At 37.8% G+C, this 22,180-nt stretch overlaps 2 protein-coding genes across 3 annotated transcripts; both read right to left on the reverse strand.

Annotated features, from left to right (window-relative positions):
* Positions 1-3,995: 3,995 nt before the first annotated feature.
* Positions 3,996-6,099, reverse strand: LOC21409614 (allene oxide synthase 3). Its single transcript, XM_010097943.2, has 2 exons — positions 4,993-6,099; positions 3,996-4,706 (listed from the first exon to the last, which is right to left on the reverse strand). The coding sequence occupies exons 1-2, from the start codon at positions 6,014-6,016 to the stop codon at positions 4,216-4,218; spliced, it is 1,515 nt and encodes a 504-aa protein (XP_010096245.1). The 5' UTR covers positions 6,017-6,099; the 3' UTR covers positions 3,996-4,215.
* Positions 6,100-12,096: 5,997 nt separating this feature from the next.
* Positions 12,097-21,943, reverse strand: LOC21409616 (proteasome assembly chaperone 2). Of its 2 annotated transcripts, none has more exons than XM_024165528.1 (7): positions 21,829-21,943; positions 21,491-21,656; positions 21,298-21,356; positions 20,711-20,829; positions 13,578-13,806; positions 13,038-13,161; positions 12,097-12,422 (listed from the first exon to the last, which is right to left on the reverse strand). In XM_024165528.1, exons 1-7 carry the CDS (start codon positions 21,886-21,888, stop codon positions 12,343-12,345), a joined length of 837 nt encoding a protein of 278 aa, XP_024021296.1. In that variant the 5' UTR covers positions 21,889-21,943; the 3' UTR covers positions 12,097-12,342. The 2 variants fall into 2 exon arrangements, with proteins under 2 accessions (XP_024021296.1, XP_024021298.1); XM_024165530.1 differs by having other exon boundaries at positions 12,394-12,463.
* Between the last annotated feature and the right edge of the window lie 237 nt (positions 21,944-22,180).

Raw genomic sequence — 22,180 nt, forward strand, 5'->3', positions numbered from 1 at the left:
AAATATAGTGCGTCTAAATATATATCAATGTACATTATAATTTAAAAATACGTAGATAACGTGAGAATCGAGGAAGATAAAATAAGGACTTTGGCTCCAATTAATATATCAGGTTTAGTGATAAAACTTTAGACGGGCCGCCTGCGACCGCTCGAAAAAATTGAATTTGAGCCTAACATTCGAACCTGTCCACCCGAAATTTTCAGGCCGCCACCCAAGCCCGAGATGACCCATGGACGGGCTGCGGGAATGGTTTTGGCTACCTAAGTCCGTCTAAATGTATTGAAAGCTTGTTCGGATGAAACTGTGGAGACTGTGATTAAAAATATATCCATTACAATCGAGTTAAGACTGGCCAAGTTAATGCTCGTACCCTCCACCATTGAATGAAATCAATAAATCTCCACTACCGTCGACTTTTAAGCTCTCACTGAGGTATGTCATAAGCTTGTTGAAGCCGCCGCCGCTGCCGCCTGTTGATGAAGATCCACTCTCAGCTTTTGTTTGACTCATCTTCTTCTTCTTCTTCAACCTGAAAACAATCATTATTGAATGCGGGTTTTTATCTCTTTGTTGCGGTTCCTGTACTCCAGAATTTGTGTTTCTAAACCTATTCTCATATTTGCTATAGAGAGAATATTTTTTCCTTTATTTTAGGAAATTGATCAGAACAATTGATGCCTAAAAATTTACATAAGTTTTTTAAACCTTCTAATTTTAATTTAGGATAAAAAATAGTACCAAAACCATACAACATTGACAATTTAGACCAATATTTTTCAAATTTATTTTCCATAAAAGCGATATGAACTTCTAAAATTGGGTCCTTCCTACATTCATTAAATAAAATACTAAATCTTAAAAGTTCATCTAAAGCTAGAGGTGATGTTGGGCAATATGTTTCACTAAGTTTTAAGTAACTTTATAAAACCTACCTAAAAACTTATACAAAATTTTGACAATTTACCAATCATATACGTATATACGTCCTGCTCCTAATTTTACACTAATATAGTTTGTTATAGCATCCTTATAGGAGATGCATTGTTGAAGCATTATATAAGTTGAATTCCATCTTATAAGCATATCTAGGGCTAATGCTCTAGGAGTTAAATTTAGTACTTGTAAGAACCTGAACCAATCTTGTTCGCGTGGGTTACTACCTTGAATCCATGCAATACTTCCTTGTTTGCGTAGATTTAGTAATGTCCGGTTACAGCGAAATAATCTTTATTGGCAACGGCAGACCAAATGTCTGCCATTAACGCAACGCCACCACTAGTAGAGTGTAAAAGGTTTATTAATGCTTCTTTTTCTTGTTTAAATACTTTTAACAAATCTTTCCTAATAGTAGTTTTTGAAGTAAATTATGCATTAGGATTGTGTACAACTTTAATATATCGCTGTTAATTAGAATGCTCTACAAAACTAAGTGGTTGATCTAATGCAGCTATCATTTGCGCAGCTTCCATACGATCTACTTGCGGGGTATATTTTCAAGTGGTTAGACTACCGGTTGTGTAATCAAAAGATAATTGTGTTTGATGGAGTTCGGCTCCGCCGGTTTAGCCACGCTTTTGAAGACACTTTTCGAAGTGTCTTCTCAAGTGTGGTATGCCGTGAATGTGCCACCTTGTAATTTAGAATAACAATATTCACATTGAGCTATGTGTTTAGTATTACTGTCATTGTCGACCTCCTCAATTGTGTCGAAGTGATCCTAAACTGTCGAAATGCGCTTGCATTTCCTCTTGAAGCTTGCAACACTTGTTGTAGCACTTGCACTTGCCTCTACTCAACGCCCATCGCCATTACGACTATGACCTCCACTATGTCCATCAAGGCTTGGATTTGCAGGTTCCTCAGTTGCATATGTTTGCGATGCCTGCGTAATAAATTCATTAGTATGAAATTTACATTCTTCCACGTTCTGTTAGGCATCAACAGGAATACCACCGTAACCAAAAGAATCTATTATAAAAAAATAAGAGTGATTTAAGAGAGAGAGAGAGCTTTAGGATATTGTGTAAGTTATTAGAAAAATTGTGAGAGAGATTGAGAGAGTTTGGGTGAGAAAAATGTTTGGGGGATGAGAAGTATTTATAAGAAAATTTTTGAGTTAAAAATTTGATTTTTCCCCCAAAATTCAGAACCAATGGCTAGTTGTATACTCGGCGGGTCGGGTTCAGACAGAAAATTAGACAACGGTATTAAAAAAAGCCGTTGGGGGTTGGCCTCTCGGGCGGTCTGGTCGGGCGCCAAAATTTGAAAAACTAGCCATTGATGGGGTTTGGGCATCCGGACTAAAATTTGGGCTGGATGGAAAAAATTTTAAAAAAAATCGGCAATCCACGGTCGAGAGTGGTAATTCAACGGCAAGCTTCCTCCATGCGGTTGTTTCTTGGGCAGCCCGAGCCCACTCTAGTGCTTGACGGGCAGCTATGAGTCCCTGTCCATCAAGCCTACCCAAACTTCCAGCACGGATCAGGTTCAAGATCTTATCTCGAGTCAATTTGACAGTATTCTGCTGTGGAATTAATTAAATCATGCCATACCACTGCAAAAATTAATTTTAAATTTTCGGGAATGACAAATTTTTGCCTCCATTGGTATCGTATCTGATCAATCTGTAGCTACTATTCCTAAGAGATAAGACATCCTCGATCAAGCTGGTCCATACATGTAAATGAATATATTATTGTCATTATCGCAGAGCTTCTTATTATATCCCAATATTTTAGTGATGATTGCGACCTTTTCGTTTTAAAATGATCATTTTGTCGGCAACGTAAAGAAGTATAAATCCCTAGGCAGCTTGAACATATTGTTATTGTGAATAGATCAGCACAGATCTATCGAAAAAGGAACGGAGAAAGCAAGTTGGCTTTTCCCTTCCTATTTCAAAATATTATTCACGTTGTTATTTTAGTATTTTTCACTTCTAAAATATTTGAGCTCTACCCTAATAAATTCCATTGAAATATATTTTTACCCTAATAAATTAACGCTCAACGCAAAAGTAACCTGACAATAAATAAATGAGTAGTCTTTTTTTTCTTCTCTCCATACACCCCACACATCATATGTCTAAATTATAAATTATTGCTATTCTCGGATCCATAACAAAACTCTAATTTTCACTTTTTAATGACTATTAAAAAATTATAAGGAGACATGTTAAATTTTCTTTATTATTTGTTGTTCTTTTTTGGTTTCGTACTTATAATCATTTTTTAAAGTAATTATTTCACTTTTTTTTTCTTTTTTTTTTTCTCTTTTTTTTCTCCAAAGGGTCCAATTGTTGGGACCATTAAGTTGTTGTCCGGCCTCTTTTGGACTATAAAGTCATTTCCATTTTTTTTAAGAGAAAAACATTTCATCGAATAGCAACGAAACAGAGTACAGAACAAGAGCCCTACGGCCAAAAGGAAACAAGCCGACTATCACAAATTAGCGAACTCAGAAGCTGGAAGTTTATTTCCATTGAAGAGCAATTTATTTACATTTCTCGTTTATGTCATATGTAAAGTTGCTAATGAGCTATAAGTTATGGTTGGATTGGATCAGGTGGCTGATTGCAACTTTATTCTTAGTTAATGAAATCCCTTATAGAACTATAAATAAAATAAAAAAACCATGTCCAATGCTTCAACGAAAAGATATAGATAAACAAAGGAAATATTAAAGTAACAAATTAATTATATGAGGTGTATGGTTAGAAAGGGGACATAGAACATATAAAAAGGGTTAGAGTAGAACCATTCTCAATAATTTTATAAAAATAATTTAAGATAAATTTTGAATAATAGTGTTATCGGTGTGTACAAAGTAGTAAATATAATAATTTTAAAATTATATGAGATGTGTAATTAAAAAGAAGTGTGAAGATTTAAAAAAAAAAAAAAAAAAGGTGAATAGAACCACCTAAGCAAATACATATCACATCTTATTTATGATATTTACTTTTTTACAATGCCAACATGCACCAATAATCGTACGTGCTAAATAGTTGAAACTTAAAAAGCAATATTAAAGAACTTTACCAAACAGGGCTACATTGATGACGATCAACACCTCTCTTTGAGGAGGTTTTATTAATTAAAAACTTAAAAAAAAAAAAAAAAAAAAAACTTGAAGCGGAAAATATCCATCTTCAGTTCAGAACTGCAGTACTAAAACCGTAGGATCCAAATGAATCCAAATTTCATCCATATTTTAGCTCTTGGTCTTGACTGTCCCGGCTTTAGTCAACGACGTGAAGGTGACCTTTGACCCCACCAAGAACACTTCATCCGTGCAAGTAAAAGTGTCGTAACGCAAAAAGAACTCCACCAGCATAACCCTAGCGACCAGCACCACCAGATCCCTCCCCGCGCACTGCTTGTTGTCCGCCGTCGGAGCCTCCGTCTCCCGGCCGTTGGACCAGTACACGTACTTGAGATTCGCCTCGGCCTTGCCCATGAACCTGTACGGCACGAAGGTCTCGGGATTCTCAAAAACCTTCGGGTCCTTGGTCGCAAACGGCTGGTACCCGAAGATCATCTCACCTTTCTTGATCTTAAACGACGCATCATGGCTCTGGATCACCAGGTCCTCCTTGGCATGCGCGTACTGGAACGGCACCGGGGGATCGATTCTCAAAACCTCGTACACCACTGACTTCAGCAGCGGCATCTTCTCCAGTGCCGCGAAAGTGACCACCCCGCCTATAAAAGGAAAAATAAATTCGAATCTTACGTCATTTAAATATAAAAACACGCGTCAATGCTTAATAGATTGATGAAACTTTTAAATATAAAAATATAATTAAGTATCGTTTATTTTATTGATTTACTTTTTAATTTAAATTAATATGTTATTTTATGTAAAAAATTTTTATTATAATAAAAAATTAAATATCATTAATTTTTAAAATTTTTTATTATAATAAAATTTAAATTAGTAAAATTAACGGGCTTAAAGTCTGATCTGAGATGAAACTTCTATTATTACCTTCTTGCTTCACCACGTTCCTTATCTCCTTTGCCAGGTTGGCATGCCACGTGGGACCGGCGCGTCCGAGCCACTTGAACAGGCTCGGGAAAAGGACCTTCAACCCGCCGTAGGTGTTGAAGCACGTGAGGAAAATCAAGTTGTGACAAGCCTCGTCCCTCTCGAGCCCAAAGTCCTTGGCTTGGTCCAATATAGGGCTGGCCGCGGAGGAGAAAGCTTCGAAAATGGTCTTATACTTACCCTTGACGAGAAAAGCCGGGATAGGAAAAGTGTGGATCAAAAGATCTTCCACAAGCTGGAGAAACTTGGGAACTCCTACGGATACGAGAGGTATCACTTGTGGGACCAACCAAATGTCGACGGTTTTGTTTCCCTGCGCACCAAGGCCCGTCTCCGACGGGCTCTTGTCGCAGAATAATTGGAAAACGTAGTTGAAAGAAGCGTTGTCGCTTATGGGGTTAAAGTTCACTTCTTTGCTCTTCGCCAGTTGGGATTCCAAGTTGTTAAAGAGCTCGGTGAGGGATTTTCCCAAGACGGGAATGAAGTTGTCGTGCTTGGAAGCAAGGACATTGAAGAAGTAGCTCTTCAAGGCGTTGTGTTTCGGCTCCGAGGGGTCGAGGAACGAGAGGACGCGGTAGCCCCCGGTGAAGTTCACCGAGGGCATGTAGGTGCCGTCGAAGACGTTCTTCTTCTCGACTTTCGTGGTGTCGAAGAGGATCGGAAAGCTGACGGCGTCGAGGAGGACGACTACCTTGGGGTCCTTGGCGATGAAAGGGCCGGGCGGGGCGTTGGCTCGGAAGACGGTGGACTTGTACTTCTCCTGCCGGGCGCTGAAGAATCCGTCCCGGCCTTGGTTGTAGTAAAAGTCCCACCGATCAAGGACGGCGCCGATGAGCGGCGCGCCGTAGCTGCCGGGGATCTCTTTTAGTGGGAGGTCCTGATCGTCTTCTGGTGGGTTGAAGAAGAAAGGCTGTTCTTCATCGAAGGGGTGGGGAATAGGGTAAGCTGGAGTTAGTGAAGACATATTTTGATATTATGATCGTATAATGGGGCAAAATGCTGAAATTCTAATGCGTGGATGTTTAGAGTTTGTGTAGTGGTCTATTTATAGATGGTATTAGGAACACAACAATACGGGAATTCAGTAGTAATTTTTAATTTGTGTTAAAATGTGATTTTATATAAAAAAAATTTTATTATAATAAAAAAATTAAATATAATTATTTTTAAGAATTTTTTACCAGATTTAGTTAATAATTGTCGATTATCAATAATAGTAATCTTGGGTAGATGAAATATCGATATGAACAAGAAAAACGTGTTGTTTGTGCGCAAGAAAAAGTAGGTAATCGCATGGCCTATAGGTGTCAGCATTTGTATTTTTTGACATTGACACACTGGAAATGTTAAAACAGCCAAGGCGTGGAGATATATGGTTGCTAATAGATTCATATATATAGCAATTATATTGAAGTTATTTTTTGAATTCTCACCTCATTTTTTTAAAAGATTATCTTCACATGAACCCCTACGGTCAATTTTACTTTATTTATCAAACTTAAAAAACTCACTTTACTTTTTAAATTTTAAATTAAACTCATTTAATCACCTCTGTCAGAATTTTTGTTGAAAATAATAGACCAAAAAAAAAAAAAGAAGTGATACTCTAGTTACGTTCTCTTTCTGAAAGAAGTAAAATTAAAAAGATACAGACCATATTATCACACTTTATTCTCTCTTTTTTCATTTTTTTAATAAAAATTATAAGAAATGAGGTTAAGAAGGTAAAAGTTTTAAAAAACTTAGGGACAAACTAAAAATAATGACTCTAAAATTCAAGGGTATAAATACTATTAATCAGCTTTTAGAAAGAAAGCACATTATGAACGATTTCTAGTAATTAACACTAGAAGGGGAAAAAAATAGATGTATTAATTTTATCACAAGGACTGAAAACTTCTTCAACTTTTAGCATATTGATTTCGGGCTAATTCAGCAAAAATATTAATTTTGGGTTACGTTACAATTTTTACAGTAGGGATGTCAATATAGTAGAGTTGAAAAGAACCACATTGCTCAATTAAAAAAATCACGTTAATTGTATATCCTAAATCGCAAAATGAAAAAAAAAAAAAAAAAAAGTAAAAACTCGTTTATTTCACTGCTTCGAGTTTAAAATTCGAGTCTTATTACAGTAAAAAACTAACAAAAATAATCACATTTAATTTTTTTTTATGAAAAATATTTTCATATAAAATCATATCTCAACTTAAATTAACGAACAGGTAATAAAAAAAAAAAAAGCAAACATAGCGTCGTTATTACTCTTCAACTTTATCGGAAAAAAGAAGTAGAGGTATGCGTTATGTGGCGTGTGGTTTGGCTCCATCAGTCTCCACGAAAGCAAATATTTGAAACAATACTTTTTTTTTTTTTGAAAGTGGAAGGAAAAATGGAGAAAAAAAAAAGCAAAAAATAAAAATAAAAGACAACAAAAAAGAAAAAAAAAAAAAAAAACCCCTATGTAAAACGTGCTAAACGGTTGACACATGTTAATTAAAAATGTGCTAAACGGTTGACACATGTTGAGAGTTTCGGCCAAAACTCATAGAAATTAGTAATATGAGATAGTTTATTTTAAAAGAACAGTTAAAAGGAGTATTAAAATTCACCAACAACAAATCCGCAAAAGAGAACCTCAATTAAAAAAAAAAGTGCAAAAGAAAGACTAATTTAAGTTTACTGCCGAATCTATTGGCTTGAGTCATGTAACTGATGTTAACATATTTGTGGTTCCTATATAATGTGATAGGTGTGAGAAATAATTTGGTATGGGATGCAGGACCCACCAATGTCAATAATTGACAAGTTATATTCAAGCGAAAAAAAAAAAAAAAAAAAAAACTTTCTTGAGAAATACTTTTTTTGCTGAAAAAAGAAATACTTTTTTTTTTGAAACAAATTATATAAGACGTGTTTGGAACTCATTTTAAAATGATTTTATTTTTTTTATATCAAAATGAAAATTAAAATGTTTTCAATCTCAGACAAAAATGATTTATAAAAATGTGTTTGGTAATTTTATCAAGAGATTGTTTTCAGTATAAAAAAACTCATTAATATCTCTCTCTACTCGAGAGATGAGAAAACGAAAATAAAAAATAAAAAATGACTAAAAGTCGTTTTTTAGTTCTCTCTTATTTTACACTAAACTAAAAAATTAATTTCATTTCTATTTTTTATCTTTAATTATATCAAACGCTGTTTTAATATCGTTTTCATTTTTTAAATATAAAAAATAAAAATAAAAATAATTCTAAACACGACAATAATACTTTCTTAAATTTCTTTTCATCGACCCATCCACACGGACCACACCCAATCACGGACTCCCAAAATTAACTTCTACAAATATTCGAATTACGTAGATGTATCAACTCATGGCTACTCTACCATCACTTTGGTTTCCCTTTTCACATATTTGTCCAAAAAAAAAATCCCTCATTGTCATAATTTCTCAAATTTCTTTTTTCACCCTTTATCAGATCCATCAATTCAAAAAATTAACTTAATTAAGCCCCTCATAAGATGTTAATAGAAAATGGTGGTCGCAGACACGATAATAATACAATTAACTCCATCACAAAGGGAGCATTTGATATGTAGGAATCAGTAGAAATCATATTTTCAGGAAAGTGATAAAAGGTAATATGATTCATATGAATAATACATTATTGTGTTTGGTTCTATACATGAATCTTTCTCAAATTCCCAGGAATATGACATTACTGTGTTTGGTTATGTATAGAAATATTGTGAATTAAAAAATATATATTATTTTCAAATAAATTACAATTAGCACTAATATTTTAAAAAGTATAAAATACACACAACAAAGTAGTTCAAAAAATTATCGTATTTAAACTAAATAAGTAAACTTAACATCATTTATCACCAAAAAAAAAATAATAATAAAAAACTGAATTAAAAACTGAATATGATAAATGATGTTTTTACACAATATTATCGTGTAAAAACTGAACCACATCATTCACACAAAAAAAAAATCACAAAACTCAAACTAGATCTAGTCCAAACAAATTCTCCGGCAGAACCACGTCTTCTCCGGCGAAGTCTTCCTCTTTGGTCGAATCATGTCTTCTCCAGCCAAGTCTCTCTCTCCGGTTGAACTCCATCATCTCCGATCAAGTCTTCTTCTCTTCTCCATTACTGTGCGACAGAGGAATGTCCGGCAACGGCATGGTGGATCGGAAGGCGGCGGCGGCGTCCTCGCCGTCACCGTCATCGCCTTCGTCTCCCTGTGCTTCCTCCTCCGCCATCTCAACCGCCGTTGTCTCCGTCACTTCTCGCCGTTATTGTCATCCTCTTCTCTTTCCTCCTCCACCGCCGCCGCCGTCGTCGTCCATGTTGTTGTCTTTGCGAGCGATGTGTTGGTTTCACGATGGCGAGGTGAGATGTTGGGTTTTGCGAAGGAGGCCGGCGAGGTGTTGGTTTCACGACGGAGGCCGACGAGGTGTTGGATTTCACGTGAAGGAAGACATCGAGGTGCTAGTTTCATGACGAAGGGCGACAGTGGTTGGGCTGAGTGACGGCGGCTGGCGCAGGGTGTGGCTAGTCGGTGGCTGTAGTGGTCTAGTTGTGATCGTGGCTATTGGCTTATGTGAGATTCTCACGTTTAGTTAGATTCCTGGACATTTGAATATTACCATGTTGGGTGGGTTTAGGATTACTCCAAAATGTGGTAATGTAAAACACATGGGTTTCACTTTCCTGAGTTTTAAAAAAGTCTAATAATTATACCAAATATGAAAATCTAAAAGATTCTCATTCCCATCTCTATGATTACCCTATACCAAACACCCCTAAAGTGTAAAATTCAAATCTAACTTTAATTTTTTTTTTTTTTTTAAAAAGATGCTAATAAGAAATGACAAGTTTGATCATGAAAAAAATAAAAGGTAGGATCTTTTTAGAGAATTTCTCTCGTAGGCTCTTATTTTGGACTACTGGTAGATAAGGTAAAAAAGAGTTTGACTTTGCTTTGAATTGTGCACATGCCCTTATCACAGTAAAAATTAAAAGTCTATTTAATTTGTTAATTTAAGTAAAAATATGACATTATATGAAAATTTTATATTATAATAAAAAAATTAAATATAACTATTTTTAAGAATTTTTTTATAATAAAATTTAAATTTTAAATTTAAATCAGTAAATAAATCTAAAGTGACAAATAGCAACACGCAAACGTGGCTATTTACTCCATTTGCTTCGTTTAAAACGTTGAAAGGTCATTAATGGTGGGACCCACAAAATAGTTAAAAATATTACTCTCTCTTCAAAGAACCAAATCCTATCCCTGACAATACCTCAGTTTCCTTTTCTTTTTTCTTTTCTTCACGCTTTTTTTTTTTTTTTTTTTTTTTTTTTTTTTTTTTTTTTTTTCTGCTTTATCTTCTTCCTCTACAACCACCGTCATGCTTTCCCTCATCTCATCTCAAGTCGCAAACCAACACAAATACAAATTCTATGTTTGAAGTTTCAAATTTATTTGTTGGGCATTCTAAATCCTCAATTTGTCACAAAATCAAAATAAACATAACTCTTACTAAGTTTGTAGATTCAAATTTTTAATTTAAATTAAAATATAATTTTATAAAATATTTTTTATTATAATAAAAAAATTAAATATAACAAATGTAATAAAATTATAATTAAAAATTTAAATTAATAAAATGAAGGGCCATACTTTTTTTTTTCGCATCCGTCGACATAGCTGAACTATTAAAACTGGAAATTAATAATTAAAAAACCGTGCCAAAATTCACTTGTAGACTCATGCCGGAAGATTTTTAAGCAAAAAAAAATTTCACATCAAATTCACTTCCAGACCCAGGCCAGAAGGTTCTTCTCTTTCATTTGCATGCCCATGCAAGTTTCACATCAACTCTGGGTTTTCTTGCTGCGTCTAAAATGCACTTTTTCAGAATGGGGAGATGACCTTGTCGTTTCCAAACGGGGTGTTTAATCAGCGTTGCTGCGTTCGGGTTTCAATTCCAGATCTCTGTTAAAGTTTTCAACCCAGATTTCAAATTCAAAGTTTAATTAAATATATATACACACATATATACATATATTTGTTTTCTCCTGAACACCACATTCCACGTGGGATTATTTAGGCAGCAATCGGTCCTATTTTTTTCGCTGATTCGAGTTTAGAATTTAAGTTTTATTACAGTAAAAAACTCTCAGAAATAGTCACATCTAACTTTTTTACTACAGTAAAAAACTCTCACACATTTCATATCTCAACTCAAATTAACAAACCGAACGGTCACCACATGATGATCGGTGTCTAGTATTCTATTATAGATTTGGGTTTGAGTTGAAAAAAAGGATAATTTTTACAAATATCATTTAAAAAAGTAAATGAATTAAGATTTTTATCATTCTCTTAATTCATAACTTTTTTAATAAAATAATTACAATAATAAAATAATATTTATCAAAAATAAAAAATAAAAATTTAAACTCATACTCTCACTATAAATTCTCTTTTTTAAAAAAAAAAAAACTTATATATAATTAAAAAATAATTAATATTTCCTCCTCGTTGGCTTGGCTCCACGTGGGATTCTTTAAGCAATAATCCACAACTAACATTTAAAAGAGCAAGCTAGCCTAATGGATGTGCGGAATATTCTAAAGCTCTAAAGAGCTCAAGTACAAATTTTCAAAAAAAAAAAAAAAAGAAAAAAGAAAAGAACTCAAGTACAAAATGCCAATAAGTCTTTATTTAAAATTTCACTAAAACCTGCACATGGATACATAATAATCATTTTCCGTAAACAATTTGTAGTGAGTTAAACCTTCGGATTACTTTAGCAAAAAAAAAAAAAAAAAAATTAAACCTGAGGACTACTCCACGAAAACAACATGCCAATTGCCAAAAAGAGATTAAACAAGAACTTTTCACATTCAATCAAAATGTAAGCAAATATAGCAACTGACTAAAGTAGTGACTAGTTAGGAACCAATTATGGCTAATCAAAGGTATCAAAGTTGGGGAAAACCAAAGCAGTGTGGGAGAAACCTTTTCAGATTTGAAAATTTCTCATAATGTTGGGACAAAGCTGCTAAGGCCAATATCATAGCTTTATAAAAAATTATTTCTTGAAAGTACAAATATTACGCCCTTCCTGCCTTTACTTAATTCTGCATGCACTCACTTCCACTATATTGGCTAAGCCTCTGTAAGGACTTGCAACAACGGCGTTTCGGAGCTGAAATTGTAGAGCCCGCCCTTCCTCCGATCTTCCCTCACAGTCCCTAAAAGATAGACACATCCGGAGGTGGTCCGTACACGGTTTTCCAAGAATATGGGATGAGCCATTTGCTGCCATTATTGCCTAAGCAAAGCCATTAGCACAAATTAATCAGATTTTGGCACCTACAAGGCGTAACTGAATCAGGGTTGTAAGGGAAAAGAGTCGTCGATTTATGAATTTGTCTGGTCTATTGGATAAAAGAAGATATCTGAAGAAAGAAAACAGATTAAGACAAAACCATAGAATTTTCAATTTTTTGCGATTGTTTAAAATGGTGACTGTTAGCAACAGTCCAGGAAATATTCTTTCCAAAAATGGCACAAAGACTATTAGTACGATAGTATGAATGTTTTTGAAGCATATATCACGACTGTCGATTGTGTGCCTACCTAACAGAAGAACGTTCTGCCAGGAAAGGATTTCAAAACGACAACCAAGAGGAAAATGACCATAGAAATGGTCAAAGAACATCTCAGATAAGAACTCGACTTAATCTGGAAATTAATGAACAACTGGGGTTTCAATAAATAAGCATATGTGAATAAACAACATCCTAGTGTCTAGTTTATTAATTCTGCCTAAATTTTTTTTCTTCAAAAGCTGTTTTTTTTTTTTTAAAAAAAAAAAAAAAAAGAAGAAAAAAAAAACAAACGGGTAAGGAAATTTGTTATGCATCAAATTAACAAAGAAACTAACCACTCAAATTACTGGGACTGATTCCGAGAAGTTTGCATGCGGCCTCAGCTAAATTGAAAGCATCAGGTATGTTGTCTCCCTCTGTGCAGTAGCATAATAAGCAGGTGACCTTCAACCCTTTCGCCTGATAAATAGAGATAATAACGAATGCAGTCACCTTATGTAGGCAGATACAATCTATCCAATGTGGACTACAGCATAAAATGTGCAACTCGAAATAAATACATTAAATAGTCTAGAAAATCTAATAGTCTACGGAGAATCAAATCTTACTTTTTCCTTTTTCATGAGGAAAAATAGGAACCCTAGAAAGTAAAATAAGAAGTATGATATTTTCAAAACATAGTTCTTGCCTCAATACAAAGTATCTTCGGTAACAAAACACATAAAACAAGCAAAACAAGATAAGCACACACAAGCACTCCGACATGATTCCATCTAGATTCTAGAGGTTAAATCCTGCCTTTTTTTTTTATTATTTCAGGTCAAAAACGAATTACTGTTCATTCCATAGGCCACAATGTAATTAATAAAGAGTACCTTGAAACAACAATAAAGTGCAGCAAAAGGCAAGCTTGGGTAGTAGTCTTCTTCATCTTCAAAAGGCAATTCCTCATCCAGCATGGCACTGCCTTCTGCTAAAGTAGTGAGATATTTCCATCTTCTTTGTTCGGGGTTATATTCTTGCAGTCTTTTCAAACCAAGAACCTCACAGTAGTCATCTGTTCCATCCTCATTGGTGCTAGATAGGTAATGCACCTGTGAACCACTAGTTTTGAGGCAAAAATCGAAGTCAATATTGCGAACTATACTGAAACTCTATTACAGCCTAGTTACTGAAATAAAAATCACGGGGAGCAAGAATCAAATTTTTCTGGTTGTTTCATAAGAATGTCAACAAAAGGTAATATATGTTGCTTCTAAGTTAGGTTCTGTTAAGCTCCTATTTCTCGGTTAGTAGTATTTTGACAGAATTCAAGGAAAACTAACAGAAAGCTTGATTTGTATTAATGGCAGAAGGTTGATTACAGGAAGATAAGGGGATTTTCGAGAGATCCCTTGCTCTCCTAGGTTTCCACTTCTCAGAAGTTTGAACAAATGAATCGATGCCCCTTTATTCTACCTCCTAATCTATTTATACCACTAACTCTTATTCCTCTCGCTAATTCCAAGAACTAACTAACTAGTAACCGCCTGCTGACTCAGCCACTTCCTATTTCCTCTCCCCGAGTACTTCCCTCCACCTCAGCAACCACTTGAGTTTCAGCTGCCAACCTTGGCTCGTGGTGGCGTTTCCTCCGAGCATATGTAAAACGCACGGGAGGCTTATCATTACCCCCGCCCCAAAGACGCACCTTGTCCTCAAGGTGGAAGTGAGGAAATCGTGCATCAATAGCATCATACGACTCCCATGTATCCTCATGTGCCGGCAAGTGAGCCCAACGGATCAACACCTCTAAATCAGTATGGCCACCGTGAATTGTGTGTCGCACCCCAAGCAGATTAGCCAGCTCCGGGCACATCTTCAAGTCACTTGTCAGCTGGGGTGGCAGAGATGAGATGGCCTGCCCCTGTCCAACCACCCTATGTAGCTGAGAAACATGAAACACATGATGAATGGTCGCCGAGTCTGGCAAAGCCAAACGATAAGCGACTGGCCCCACACGATGCGTACTCCGAAAGGGACCATAGAAACGCGGGCTCAACTTCTCATTACGGCGGCGAGCCAACGAAACTTGATGGTAGGGACGAAGCTTAAGATACACCAAGTCGCCCACGGCAAACTCCACATCTTGCCGTTTACCATCCGCAACCGCTTTCATCTTTTGTTGAGCCCGAAGAAGGTGGAATTTGAGTAGATCCAACATGGCATCTCGATCCTGTAGCTGGCGCTCCACTGAATCCACTGGCGAAGATCCCACACTATACCGCATCAATGGTGGAGGCAACCTGATGTGAACATCAGGGATGCAATAAATACTCATCAAAGTCGATCCGGAAGAGAGCCAACACGTCCATTGAGCCATTCCGGAAGAGAGCCAATTAGTCTTACACGTCCATTGAGCCATTCCGGAAGAGAGCCAATTAGTCTTACACGTCCATTGAGCCATTGCATGGCCAACTTGCATGCCAATCCAGGATACACGTGCAAGGGGGAATTTCAAGAAGTTAGGCGTGTTTTCTAGCCCGGGATAAAGTCAAAATTGCAGATAAAGAGTCGATTTTATCATAATCCTATCTTTTTAGGTTTAAGTTTCAATTTAAACATTTAAATTGCATAATAGGCGTTTTTAAGGAATGAGTTAGATTCAAATTCGGATTCCTTCCCTAAGAGATTATCTTTAGGCGTTTAGAAGGAAGGAGTTGGAGTCAAATTCGGATTCCTTCCCTAGGATAAGCTTTAGGCTTACGTTTATCTTGTTTTTAGGTTTATCTTATTTTAGGCTTCTATCTCATTAAGGATATGATATGACTTTTCAATTATTAAACCTTTTCAGCTTAAACTCGGCTATTTAAGGCTGAAAAACGAAAATTAATAAAGTTTTGATATTTTTATTCATATTGTGAGTTATTCTTATTGAGTTCTTGAAGAACTATTCCGAACTTATCAAGGTTTTCCTTGTGGCGTTCACCCTTGACTTATCAAACGGAATTTCCATACTCGTTTGTGGCGTCTTCACCATACCAAGGTTCTTGCTTTGCTAAGCATCGGGTCGCGGTTTCCATCAATTCTTGAAGATTTTAGATCGTATCCCATATTTGGCTACGGGTTTCATCACATTGTTGGTGGGGTTCATATCACAACCGGCCATAAACCGCTTGAAAAGTAGTCATGCGTGTGGCAGTATGGAAAGAAGTATTGTACCAATACTCGGACCAAGCCAACCACTTATGCCACTGCCCCGGCTTATCGAAAGTAAAACAATGTAAATAGGTTTCCACACTCCTATTAACCACCTCGGATTGGCCATCGGTCAGTGGGTGGTACGCCGTACTGCGCGAGAGGGTAGTACCCATCTTTTTGTGTAAGTCAGTCCAGAAACGGCTAAGAAAAACACAGTCCCGATCCGAAATAATGGTGCGAGGGACCCCATGCAGCCGGACAACCTCTCGGACAAACAGCGTTGCAACCTTCTCCGCAGAAAACGGATGCCTCAAAGCAATAAAGTGGCCATACTTGCTCAAACGGTCAACAACCACTAGGATAGTATCATAGCCCTCTGAACGAGGTAGGCCCTCAATAAAATCCATAGATATATCTTCCCACACCTGTTCCGGAATGGGTAAGGGTTGCAATAACTCTCCCGGGGCCAAAGTGGACGCTTTACACCGTTGACATATCTCACAACGGCCCACATACGCGGTTACATTTCGTTTCATTCCCAACCAAAACCAGTCGGCCGCAAGTCGACGGTAGGTCTTCAATCCCCCCGAGTGGCCACCCAACACTCCGTTGTGATAAGAATGTAACAATCGATGTACAATCGGAGACGTACAAGCCACCACCATCCTACCCTTATACAACAAACGGCCCTGTCGGATGGAATACCCCGGAAACACAGCCGGATTGTGAGGCAAACCCGACCAAATCTTGGCTAACCGGTCATCCTGCAACATCTGTTGGTGGATCTCTTCGGTGTTGACAAATGTGGCAGCTGTCATGGCGGCCATAGCTGGGCCAACCGCTACCCATGACAATGCATCCGCGGCTTTATTCTCAACCCCAGACCGATATTGAATCTCGAAGTCATATCCCAACAACTTGGTGAGCCACTTTTGATGTTCCATGCTAACGAGACGCTACTCCAACAAGTACTTAAGGCTACGCTGATCCGTTCGGATCACAAAATGATGCCCCAAAAGATACAGCCGCCACTTTTGAACGGCCAAAACAATGGCCATCAACTCTCGCTCATAAACTGACTTGTTCCGTGCTTGAGCGGGTAGGACTTTACTGAAATAAGCAATGGGCTGTTGATCTTGCATCAAAACTGCCCCAAACCAAATCCCGAGGCATCTGACTCAAGCACAAATGGCTTTGTGAAATCCGCACATGCGTCATAGTTGACTTCAACCTTTCAAAAGCCTACATTGCCTCAGCGTCCCAACGAAAATTATCCTTTCGGAGCAAATTGATTAAGGGCCCTACAATTTGACTATATCCGGCAGCAAACTTCCAGTAATAACCTGTCAACCCGAGAAATCCCCGTAACTCCTTCAAATCTATGGGAGGTGGCCAATTAACCATGGCCTCTATTTTAGTAGGATCAGCCGAAACTCCCTCCGCAGAAACAATATGGCCAAGGTACTCAATTGAACGCTGGCCAAAACTACACTTCTTAGCATTGGCATATAATTGGTGTCGCTGCAAAACCAATAATACCTGGCCAAGATGGCATGCATGCTCCTCCAAGGAATGGCTGTAAATGAGTATATCATAAAAAAAAACGAGTACGAACTTACGGAGGAAAGCGCGAAGGACGTCATTCATGAGCGATTGAAAGGTCGCCGGAGCATTAGTAAGACCAAAAGGCATAACGAGAAATTCGTAATGGCCCTCATGTGTACGAAAAGCTGTCTTCGGCACGTCCTCGGCTTTCATTCTAATTTGATGATAACCTGATTTAAGGTCGATTTTAGAAAACACCGTTGCGCCATGCAACTCATCCAAAAGTTCTTCTATTACCGGAATCGGAAAACGATCGGGAACCGTCTCCCTATTCAAAGCGCGGTAATCCATGCAAAACCTCCAACTACCATCTTTTTTCTTAACTAGTAATACCGGACTAGAATATGGACTGACACTCAGTTGTATTATGCCCGCCGCTAACATCTCCCCAACCAATTTCTCAATTTTTGTTTTCTAAATGTGAGGATACCGATAGGGTCTAACACTTATAGGGGAAGTTCCCTCTTTCAAAACAATTGCATTATCCTTAGTTCTAACCAGTGGTAGCCCTTCCGGCATTTCAAAAACCTCCCCATATATACTCATCACCCTTTGCAATTCCAGAGGAACTACCTCCTCCTTAACAGACTGTCTCACACCAAGAGCCCCTAACTCTACCCAAACCCCTTGTCCTTCATGCCTCAAAGCCCTCATTTAAGCCTTGAGCGTTACTGGTGACTTGTTCAATCCCGGATCACCTTTTAATGTCACTTGCCTCCCTCCCAAACCGAACTTCATGAGTAAGGTCTTCCAATTCACAGATACAACCCTCAAAGTTTCCAACCATTGGATACCCAATATCAAATCTGAACTTCCTAGTTCCAATGGTAAAAAATTTTCAACTATTTCAATTCCTTCCATGGAAACCAACACTCCCCGGCAAATTCTCTCTCCTCGCACCGCTAACCCGGTTCCCATCACCACTCCATAACCTCCTGTCCTATCCACCGGTAAATTCAATTTCTGAACCAAATCACAAGAAATGAAATTGTGGGTAGCCCCACTATCTATTAACACAATTACCTCACAACCATGGACGATCGCTTTAAGCTTCATGGTTTTCGGTGCTGTCAAACCCACGACTGAATTGAGGGATAATTCCACCATTTCTTCTTCTTCAGCCGTCTCAGTCTTCTCCACTTCTGCCTCACCCTGTTCCTCTTCCTCACGGACAATCAAGACCTGCAACTCACGATTCGGACAACGATGGCCAAAGAAATATTTCCCATCACACTGGTAACACAACCCCTTCTCCCTCTTAGCTTGCAGCTCGGCGTCAGTCATACACCGAAAGGGTGCTGCTCCCGTGACCTGGTTTGTTGTCTTCCGTTCGTCAAGAATTCTACCTTTTTCATTCGGAGCTCCATTAAAACGCAGACCACTAGTGGTCGTTTGGCTCCCTTTATGTTCATTAATTCCACTTCCTTTTCCTCAAACCGGAAACGTTGGGCCTTGGCCTTTTGGGCCGCGTACCATAAGGTTACCCTCTTCCACCCTCTGGGCTACCTCCATAATTCGGCCCAACCCAATCGGTTTCATCAGCCTTATCTCTGCCCGTACCTCAGCTTCAAACCGTTAACAAATGAACTCTCCAGAACCTGCTCGGAGATGTCCCTCAACGGCGCTGCCAGGACCTCGAATTGCTTCCGGTATTCTCTCACCGACGACTCTTGTCGGAGGGACAACAACTTCTCACACAAGCTGCCATCTTGCGTCAGCCGGAATCGCTCGAGAATCGTCACCTTCAATTCCGCCCAATTCCGAACCATCCGCCGTCCATCCTCCCATTGAAACCACACCAAGGCTTCTCCATCGAGACTGACAACTGCAACATCCAACTTTTCGTTCTCCGTTAAGCCGTTCACCGTAAAATATCTTTCAGCCCTAAAAACCCAGCCATCGGGTTTTCGCCGTCAAACATCGGCATCTCCACTCGCCTAGTCCGACAGTCCACGAGCGTTCCAGATTCACGCGGTTACCTGACTCTCTCGCTCGTCTCTTCCCCCGGCGTCGTCTGTCTCACCGGAGCTTCTACTCCAGTTGTCTGGGAATTCCGCCGTTCTTGGCGCTAGAGATTCATCAGCTCCTCCATTCTTGCCAGCAACAAGTCCATACCTTGCTCCAGTTGAGGAATCTTCTTCCATTCCTCTCGCACCTCCTCCAATTCCCTCGCAAACTCCTCTCTCGTTCCCTCGGTCTTCTCCTTCTCGCGATCATCAGTGCGTCTCGTCATACCGGGAAAGTGCTCTGATACCAAATGTTAAGCTCCTATTTCTCGGTTAGTAGTATTTTGACAGAATTCAAGGAAAACTAACAGAAAGCTTGATTTGTATTAATGGCGGAAGGTTGATTACAGGAAGATAAGGGGATTTTCGAGAGATCTCTTGCTCTCCTAGGCTTCCACTTCTCAGAAGTTTGTACAAATGAATCGATGCCCCTTTATTCTACCTCCTAATCTATTTATACTACTAACTCTTATTCATCTCACTAATTCCAAGAACTAACTAACTAGTAACCGCCTGCTGACTCAGCCACTTCCTATTTCCTCTCCCCGAGTACTTCCCTCCACCTCAGCAACCACTTGAGTTTCAGTTGCCAATCTTGGCTCGTGGTGGCGTTTCCTCCGAGCATATGTAAAACGCACGGGAGGCTTATCAGGTTCATGAGCTTTTAAACATGCCTTAATGAACCTGTTTGGTCAGAGAAGTGGGTCGTCATATTATTCATTACTCGTTCTAAAAATTAGTAAAGTAACATTTAGACAAACAAAAAAAGGTGGTAATTCCGGAAGAATCATTACCACGAGGCATGGAGGGGGAGGTCATTAAACATTTACACCATCAAAACAATTTTTACAGAATGAAAATGACATGATAGAACTGTAAACTATAGAATCAAACCTAGTCGAAATTCATACATTTGTCCATACACCATGGGGGCGATCAAAAAAGATACAATTATATAGGCAGTGCTGCAAAGCACAAGTTGTTGATGAATTTGCCAAAGGAGTAAACAAAAGAAGACTATCGATATGGATAATAGAATGTTTATCGCCATTGCAACTTCAAAGATCAATGATCTATCATCCAACGTCCATAGAATGTTTAATAGCTATTGCACCGCAATAACACAACTTAAATTAATGCAAAGAACCGAACAACACAAAAGCTCATTAAAAATGAAGTAACAAGTAAAGCAAAACCCCGTTACTGTTCTTTAATACCTTGACACATCAATTCTCTGCCACCTTCCGAAATCCAAGCTAGATAGCAAAACAACGTGCTTCTTACCACTAGCCGCAGCAAAATCAGCCAAGTTTTTTGCAAACTCAATGATCGTCCCCTGTTTCGTTGACCAATTCGAGAGTCAGAAACCTCCATTTCACACTCAAAATTTGTAGTTCCACCACAACAAACACATAATGAGAGGCCAAGAGGTAGATACATAAATCATGATAAGATAAGCGTGTCGAGCGTGTGAAGTCTAGTTTAGTAGGAGTATATTGGGGTTTTCACACCTGTTTTCAGTTCTAATTTTATTCATATTGCAGGCACCGATTTTGAGTTTTGAGTTGAGAGAAAATTCAGGAGAGTCTGTGAAGCATGAGGCTTGCTTCTCTTGTGATTTTCATATGCATCAAACCATCGTAGTAAAATTTAACACTGAGTAGCTGAAAGTGAATGTAGCTCTCTGTAAACCCATATAAATCTTGTGTCTTTATTATCTTACAATTAAGGTGTCTAATACTTAATAAAACCACTCGAACCAATGATAACTTCGAGAAAAAAAATTAAAAAAATAAAAATCTACCTTAACAATTGGGGACCTTTGTTGGAGAAGAGTCAATGCATTAGAAGGTGATTCATAAGCTGCAAACTCATTATTCAATTATTCAAAAACAGAAAAAAAAAAAAAAAAAAGTTTACTATGTGCTTCAAATTATAGAACTTGATAAACCCAAAACCCCAACTAGCTGATAAAATTTAATTCAAAAATAAAGTACCTTCGAGAGGAAGAGCAAGGTGGCCTTGAGGGGTAGGGACATAAGCGTCATTTCCAACACAGGGAAGAACGAAAGGAGTATCCAAATACCCAATTCTCTCTGCTCTCATCGTCGAAACCAGAAGATCCAACGCTAGTTGCCCCACATTTCCGATCGACAATGCTGGCTAAATTAAAAATAAAAACAAAAAACAAAATTAATATCGAAAGAGAAAGTTCTGGAATTTTCCATTTTCCATTTTCCATGATTCTCATACGTTTTTCATCAGAAAACCCTCCAAAAAAAAAAAGTTTAATTTAATAAAAAAGAAAAGCATAAAAAATGGGAATCGAACAGACCAGGACGAGAGTTGAGCATTCATCGTGAAGGTGTTTGCCTTCTTCAACAAAGAATTCCATTTGCTTTTTTTTTGGGGGTATCAAAATCCGTGGATGTTTCTCTGCGATCGGCTAAACTCAAGCAACCGCGAACTTCTTCGACTTGAACAAGAAGAAAGAAAGAAGGCTTACTTTTGGGCCTTCGTGTCGCCCAAATGAAAAATATGGGCTCCATTGAAATCAGCTCTGATTGGAATGCGGTCGTGTTGATGGGCTTGAAACATTGATATAAGATTTCTTTTTTTTACTCTTAATTAATATTTTTTTAACTAATATAATTTTTTAAGTAAAGAGTATTAATTAAATATAAAGG

Source organism: Morus notabilis, unplaced genomic scaffold (genome assembly GCF_000414095.1).
Source record: "Morus notabilis unplaced genomic scaffold, ASM41409v2 Scaffold115, whole genome shotgun sequence".
Classification (NCBI taxonomy): domain Eukaryota; kingdom Viridiplantae; phylum Streptophyta; class Magnoliopsida; order Rosales; family Moraceae; genus Morus; species Morus notabilis.

What these genes read in the sequence shown, in the direction of transcription:
- LOC21409614 (XM_010097943.2), bottom strand. Translation starts at nt 6,016, where the DNA reads ATGTCTTCACTAACTCCAGCTTACCCTATTCCCCACCCCTTCGATGAA. An exon ending in GAACGTGGTGAAGCAAGAAG is followed by an intron (nt 4,707 to 4,992) that starts GTAATAATAGAA and finishes TTCCTTTTATAG; the next exon opens with GCGGGGTGGTCACTTTCGCG.
- LOC21409616 (XM_024165528.1), bottom strand. Translation starts at nt 21,888, where the DNA reads ATGGAATTCTTTGTTGAAGAAGGCAAACACCTTCACGATGAATGCTCA. An exon ending in CAGAGAATTGATGTGTCAAG is followed by an intron (nt 13,807 to 20,710) that starts GTATTAAAGAAC and finishes CCTCAAAACTAG; the next exon opens with TGGTTCACAGGTGCATTACC. An exon ending in CACTTTATTGTTGTTTCAAG is followed by an intron (nt 13,162 to 13,577) that starts GTACTCTTTATT and finishes TCTATTTATCAG; the next exon opens with GCGAAAGGGTTGAAGGTCAC.